We start from the raw sequence: 7,501 nt of genomic DNA, 5'->3' as shown, positions 1-7,501 counted from the left end.
TACTCCGAGGCCAATGGCCTAAGTGTAGAGAGGCGACCGACTGTGGCAGATTGCCTTTGGCTCGGGATTCAAATGCAGACTGGAAAGCCATGCAGTAAATCGAACCAGAGCCGGCAACAGGCTGTGCCATGATTTTCTGTCATTTGCATCATTTCACAACATTACCTTGCGGTAGAATCGCTGTTCGGCCCCTCGTTTCTTTGCTTGTGGCTGTGCACTCTGATCACCAGGAGTCTAATCGTTCTCATGACCACTCTTTTATGTCCTCTATTATAGATTTCTTCTTTTTGCAACATTTTTTCTTTAGTAATTTCAATTTCGTATCATATTCTTTTTATAAATTTTATGATTATAAATTCTTATTATAATTTATTAAAAACTTAAAAAATTAGAAGAAAATAACAATTACAATGTCAAAAATTACTTGGAAATGCTATGTTTCTACAAAATAAATCCCAGTAACTTCTCCTGAAAGCAAATAAACACACTAAAAACAAGACGAATAAACACAATAGAAAATAAATAAAACAAAAATATCTATATATATATATATATATATATATATATCTTAAAATCATTATGCCAGTAGCCAAGCTCGTTAACTATTGATTGTATAAGATCATTGATCAGCGCGCATGTTTTGGGAGACAGAGTGTGTGCGTCTTCTAGAAGGGACTGATCGACAACCTCCGCATTAACTAAGTGTATTCCTGCTACACATGACATGCCAGAATGACAAGATGATGTTGCAAAACTTGTAAGCTTCATGTAAAGCAACCTCCAGCCCCAAGTTTGATGTTGAGCTCCAACTTGGAGTTAAATGAAGATCTGAACTGGATATGGCTCATTGTTGACTGAACCACACTTTCACAGCTACGATCATGACGTGGAGTTGATGTCCGAAATTCACAATGTCGGTTTTCAGCGTCTCTTTGCATGTCTCCAACATGCTGTAAGTCTGCTTTGCTTGACCCTCAGAAATTCTTAGAGCAGTCTGTAGCCATCTGGCATCGTTTGCTTCCCATCTCTCACGGTTCTTTTCCCATTCTGCACTGTTTTCCCGCCTTTTGGCATCGTTCTCTGCCCACTTCGCACGGTTCTCCTCCCACCTTGTCTCGTTCTCCGCCCATTTCATTTCATTTTCTAGTTTCATCAGTTGGGTCTGCACAACATAAGCTTAGAATTTTCGATGATGGGCTTGAGTTCACTGAACCCACAACAAACAAGACAGTGGGGTTTTATCACGCACTCTAACTATTTCATTCCTGGTGAGTTGAATGGATACCTGCAATCTCCACTGCTCCACCTTGCGTACCGTTGCAGTCAAGCCTCCAATACCCAAGGGAGCAGGGGCAGTGTTTCTGGTCGACGCGGGTGATCCCGAAACAATTAGTGCTCTCTCAACTTCGGTCTTCAACTTCAACTCTCTCTCCAGCCTCAGTACCTCATTTTGAGTGTGTTGAAGCGCCGCCTACAATCATCATAAAAGTAAACATGTTTTTATGTTAGCTATTATTCAAGATGTCGTGGTCGATATGTGAAGTTAGGATGTCAATGCCTTGCATCCATTTGTTGAGCCCCAGCACTTTGTAAAATGCAGAGCCGCAGAACAATGATTAAATGAGCCAGAAACATGTGACAGAAGTTTGTTTAGGCCCAATCCACTTACAAAACCTCAACATTTTTTTAAGAGACATGATATCAAGCGGTAAATGAGACAAGCGGTAGAATTTTATTTAGGGTACGATAAACACCTGAAGCTGCGGAGCATTTCGATAGAACCTCACGACTATCGTAACTTCACCAGTGCTTGAACCTCCAGATTTTTTGTCTGTTAATTGATATTTACACCTTGAGGGCTCCCCTCTCATAACAGTTGCATCGTAAAGCAGAATCCTGCCACAATAGTTTTATGATCTCCTTAAAAATGTCCTTCGGGATATTGCAAGACACTCATGCCTCATTATTCATGGTCAGGTTCAATTCAATGAGGCCAGAATTACTTACTCGCATCCTCCAATTTTCTTATCAAACTTGCTTTTTTCCTTGTAAACAGACACCCAGATTTTATCCGCCTTCGGATCAGCTTCCACATCGAAGTCAAAAGTTTCTCCCCAATGGTAACCCCTGTCTGGTGCAGGAGCTTGTACTGCGAACAAGCCGAATATTAAGTCTGAGCTGCGAAATCGAGATCATCTCAACCTTTTCTTAGTTACCAGAGATCAGAAAGTTAACAAGAAAAAGATAGTGAAAGGCATCTGTCGGTAGAGTGGAACTTACATGTACGAAATTGTCCTCTTTTCGATTCGTTTTTGAAGTCCAGAACAGCAAAAGATTTCACTGCAAAGAAATCTGCTTCCACAACATAATAATGAAATCACTTCAGCCGTCCGCTCCTACACGTAAGAACTGCTCTTGTCAATGATACCTCCAAGAGCGACCCGCACACCTCAAAGCTTAGGAACCTCATGATAGGAACAGTAACAAAGCGGTGTCGTCACTCAACCTCAAAGCATACCAATTAAAAATAAAAGCAAAAGAGGCAGGATACTTACTTAATGTTTTGGTTTTCAACTGAATGCTCTCCAACTCTACCAATAGCCGCCCAGCCATCGGCCTTCACCCTTCGTCACCTTTCAAACTCCTCCTTTGCTCTTCAGTCAGCAGGTCTGAAATTGGCAACACTAAAATCACATACCCTGTAAGTTTCCAGCGGAAGAAAGCAACCGAATAGGATGGAACGGCGCGTGAATTCATGACAGGAAACGATTTATAAATAACAGACAAAGAGAGAGAGAGAGAGAGAGAGAGAGAGAGAGAGTGGCAACCTGTGATTCTCTAGCACCAGCAGGGAACAACTCTTTGAAACAGGAACTTGTGGTCCTTCTCCACGCTCAAGTCCCACCCAAAGGATCTGCGGAAGTGATCACAACATAACCACGAACTCACAAGAATACACAGAGAATTATACGATAATACTTGAACGAAAGACACCATTCCATGCAGACAGTGTAATCTGCACCATGCGGATCTTGGACAAATTAGTGGCTGAATGGAATGACTCGTTCACGATAAGAACAGAAAAAATGGTAAGTCATCCTACGCATCGTAAATATCTACGTTCTTACACTGAGCAGGTTCCCGAACTGTATTGTCGGTGCAGCCCTACTGGACGGGCTGATTTTGACCGACAGCAAAACCTAAATCCTTTAAGGAGATCGCAGCTTGGACATGAAACATGCGCAGCACATCCACCCGAAGTCTAGCATCAACTCACCATCAATATGTCGATGAGGAACTGTAACAATCAGCGACTTGGGTTCAGTCGGAAAAGTTGTCGCACGTCGCAACAAAATAAACAATGCCGTGACAGTGTGGAATTTGGGGCATCTCATTCTGATTAAAGTGTCCAGGTATGTGGAACACAGCATATCACTCGTCAAATCCATCCCGCAATCAACGACGACTCTGCAGACGACGAAGCTGTAGAACCACCTTTTTTACGGTACTTTGTTTGCCTTTTCTCGGAATTGCGTGGGTGCCTTGAGGAAGACTTCAAAGAAGTTGGGAAGGATGCCTGTAGTCAGGATTCGAACCTTCAATCCCAGATTGGTATACCGTTCACCTACGCTGTGTACACGTGGTCGGTTATCATTAGAACAAATTTGATTTACGTGAGCTTTTCAGATAGAATGCCACCGCCCTGCCAAACTCTTCGTCTGCTTGTTTGATGCAATGTAAGTATTAGTCTATATGTTTATGTGTACTTTGAAGGATAAATTTACTAATTTATTTATCATAATATTTAGAATAACATATTATATTTGATGAAAAATAAACAATGGATTTTTATATATATTCTAACATAGTATATTTTAAATAAGATTATATATATATATATATATATATATGCACATAATTACATGTAATACAAATAACATGAAATATGCCTTTACAAGTTTGTAAGTAGTAGTAATTCTTGAATTTATTAATTTTCGTAAATCTTATCTAATTTTATAGATATATTATAATTATTACATTGAAAAAATACATAATAAAGTGTTTATTTATATTAAAAAGAAATAGGAGCTAAGCAAAGAACATATGGATTTGTTTTAAAGCTATAGTAGAGAATGTTTGAATTAAAGTTTAATATGTATTTAAATTTATCAAATTAAATATATTAGATTTATAATAATACTTATATTTAAAAAATTATATACATGTATAAAATATTTTTCTAAAAAGTATATAATTTTTTTAAAAAATTACCACATTTTATTAAGAAACGTTAATACAAAAAAAATACTATGTTTTAAAATATAATATGAATTTGTAATTATAAATTAGAGTAACCTTGTTATAATACACATATTTTAACTAAGAACATAGACTTATAAAGAACTTTAAAAAATAATCATTAATAATAAAATAATTATTAAAAAATTAGCAATTTATTTTATTTTATTTCATAAAGGCACTAGATAAATCTTCATAGATATTGTTAAATTATTTGATTTATTAAATTAATTGTTAAAGAATATTTTATTTTAAAGAAAATATTAAAATATATTTATTAATTGAGCAAGTCTAAGAGGTATTCTAAAATAGATCTATGAGAGTCTACAATCTAGTATATATTAAAAAAGAGAATTAATGAAAGCATACATTCTAAATTAGTTATAGTGTAATGGAATATGTATAAGATATTTATATTATTGATGCATAGAAATATGTAATTGGAGCCATATTTGGAAAGTTTTTAGAAGTTTTTAGAATTGAGGCTAGGTTAGTGGTGTATATGGGATCCACCATGGAACATTCTAGAAAAGACTTAAAGCAATTATTTAGGTGAGATCTACCATTAAGAACATTCTAAAAAGTTCCACAATGGTTAGACAAAGTATAAATAGGAGTGGCTAAGACCATTTGTATATTCGATTAGGTATGGCTTTGATTCCATTTTCTTAGTAAAGTTTGGTTTTGCACTTTTTTATTCAATTTTGTTCTATTTTTTTTGCTCTATTTTGGCTTTTATGTTCTAATCTATCTAATTTTATTCACTTTTGTTCTCATCTATGTTGTCCTACATTGTGATGGGATTTATATTGCTATAGATTGAATGTGATAGCCACCATCTACTTGAAGGTCAATTTTTGTGATCATATTACATACTATTTTGGAGCTACCATGAGTTACTTTTAAGAAGTCAACTAGAAGAGGAGAAAGAATTATAGCAGTAGAATTCAATAAGGAAATTACAGTATGAGAGATATGGCAATGTAATCTTAGATAGAGACTTAGATACATCACCTTCTAGGCTAAATAGCTACTTTATAAGGACAAATGGAAGCATCTAGGACAAAAGAGTCAACATTTGCTAAGTTGAAATTAAGTAAGCTTAATACATATTCTAAGACTTCAAGGCAAGAAGATGTATGCCAATGGCTTTTTAGCATGTGACAATACCTCCAACTATCTGGATCAAACACCACTGAAGAAATTATATATGTTACCAACTATTTGAAAGGTGCGACAACCATTTGGTAGTAACATTGAGTTCAAAGCTATAGAGCTCAAGGTGGATTTTGTGACTAGGAAGAATTTGAGACAAAGCTTATGAGTCAATTTGGTCCATCAATGCGGAGAAGTTAGCATGCGATTAGTTGGCAATGTTTCAAAAGCAGAGATAATAAATTGATTTATATGAGGGTTGAAACTTGTGGTCCAGAGAGAGGTGGAATTAAAGAATCCATAAAAATTTGAAGAGGCAATTAAGATTGCAGAGAGGATCCATGCTATAGATTTCAAAAACCATGGAATACAACCTATGGTATAAAATTGTGAGTCATTTAAAGCCATTACTACTTTGGGCACCTTAGCAACCTTTCATCGTTCTCATGACCACTCTTTGGTCTTCTTTCCTAACCTCAGCTGTTCGTTTCGTTGTGAGGAAGTACCTGCATCTGTTGGGTGTTAAGAAGGGAGGGCAGATCCAGATATCAGGAGGGCTGCTACCACGAACCCAATGATGGGAAATGGTATTTGTTTGACACCAATCTTGGTTATCGTCGACAGCGTGATGGGGTGATTTGGAGCATGAGCAGGGCATTATGGCGCTGTTGAAATAGTGATAGGCTTCAGAAGGATTCACGGCCTATCTGATTTGAAGCGCAGGAGCAGTGTGCCTGTGTGTAGTGCAGCTGGAATCACCAGAACTGGTTTGTGGATCTAGAAATATTAATTTAGAAGCGATGGGATAGATGTGATACGAGATGTATTGCAGGCTCTTGAGCGACATTGGATCGTAGCGAAACTGGACGAAGGCGAGACTCTGATGGTTCCAGCAGATTTCACCCAGAGCTTATGGACGTTATGTAAGAAGGCCATTCGACGATTTCTGTCGAGGATTAGATAATACGGAGGCGACCGACTGTGGCAGATTGCCTTCTTCGAAATTCTGCAGCATCGCTGAATTGAAAACAGCTCAAGAGCAGTAACGGCTGAATCCACACCTCAGATTTGTCTCATGTTTCTTAAGAAAACACCCAAATTGCCAAACAATTCTAGATTGGCAGTGAGTTTGTGTCATCCCGACATTAGGACTGGCTGGTAGACACTGACAATTGACAGAGGACCGGATGATTCATCATGCTCCAACTCTGGATTGTAAGAATAGCTCCAAATTCAGTGAAATGTGCAGTTGAGATGTTGCAATTCATGACACAAGGGAATTGCGCAGACATACACACAACTGTAGTACTCTGTTTAGACCCAGAAAGTGGGTGCTGCGTATGATTTGTACTAATGGGTAGTTATGAACTAATCGCTTTTTTTTTTTTGTTTTATTTATTTTCTATTGTGTTTATTCGTCTTGTTTCTAGTGTGTTTATTTGCTTTTAGGAGAAGTTACTGGGATTTATTTTGTAGAAACATAGCATTTCCAAGTAATTTTTGACATTGTAATTGTTATTTTCTTCTAATTTTTTAAGTTTTTAATAAATTATAATAAGAATTTATAATCATAAAATTTATAAAAAGGATATGATACGAAATTGAAATTACTAAAGAAAAAATGTTGCAAAAAGAAGAAATCTATAATAGAGGACATAAAAGAGTGGTCATGAGAACGATTAGACTCCTGGTGATCAGAGTGCACAGCCACAAGCAAAGAAACGAGGGGCCGAACAGCGATTCTACCGCAAGGTAATGTTGTGAAATGATGCAAATGACAGAAAATCATGGCACAGCCTGTTGCCGGCTCTGGTTCGATTTACTGCATGGCTTTCCAGTCTGCATTTGAATCCCGAGCCAAAGGCAATCTGCCACAGTCGGTCGCTTCTCTACACTTTGGCCATTGGCCTTGGAGTAAGCCAGTTCGTACCACAGTTTGCGACGGCAGCCTCGGAGAGGAGGCGTCCGATCCATCCGGTGCCCGAACTGGACTGCGCAGGAAAGTGCCTGGCCGAACTATGCGTCGCACGTGGTTTGGGCTCATTTC

At 37.6% G+C, this 7,501-nt stretch overlaps 1 protein-coding gene across 4 annotated transcripts; it reads right to left on the bottom strand.

The window, feature by feature from the left end:
* Window positions 1-503: 503 nt before the first annotated feature.
* LOC112275604 (uncharacterized) lies at window positions 504-3,443 on the bottom strand. Of its 4 annotated transcripts, none has more exons than XM_024506103.3 (8): window positions 3,129-3,443; window positions 2,829-2,914; window positions 2,556-2,684; window positions 2,281-2,352; window positions 2,008-2,149; window positions 1,755-1,896; window positions 1,286-1,471; window positions 504-1,162 (listed from the first exon to the last, which is right to left on the bottom strand). In XM_024506103.3, the coding sequence occupies exons 3-8, from the start codon at window positions 2,611-2,613 to the stop codon at window positions 845-847; spliced, it is 918 nt and encodes a 305-aa protein (XP_024361871.1). In that variant the 5' UTR covers window positions 2,614-2,684; window positions 2,829-2,914; window positions 3,129-3,443; the 3' UTR covers window positions 504-844. The 4 variants fall into 4 exon arrangements, with proteins under 4 accessions (XP_024361871.1, XP_073386547.1, XP_024361872.1 ...); XM_073530446.2 differs by having other exon boundaries at window positions 2,556-2,669; window positions 3,278-3,427; XM_024506104.3 differs by having other exon boundaries at window positions 3,278-3,414.
* Window positions 3,444-7,501: the final 4,058 nt, after the last annotated feature.

Source organism: Physcomitrium patens, chromosome 23, assembly GCF_059467195.1.
Source record: "Physcomitrium patens ecotype Gransden chromosome 23, ASM5946719v1, whole genome shotgun sequence".
NCBI lineage: Eukaryota > Viridiplantae > Streptophyta > Bryopsida > Funariales > Funariaceae > Physcomitrium > Physcomitrium patens.
This window is presented reverse-complemented; position numbering and strand designations above follow the sequence as displayed.

Coding starts and splice junctions, on each gene's coding strand:
- LOC112275604 (XM_024506103.3), bottom strand. CDS start 2,613: ATGGCTGGGCGGCTATTGGTAGAGTTGGAGAGCATTCAGTTGAAAACC. Junction 2,353..2,555: donor GTTGAAAACCAAAACATTAA/GTAAGTATCCTG, acceptor TTGTGGAAGCAG/ATTTCTTTGCAGTGAAATCT. Junction 1,472..1,754: donor GAAATGCTCCGCAGCTTCAG/GTGTTTATCGTA, acceptor TGATGATTGTAG/GCGGCGCTTCAACACACTCA.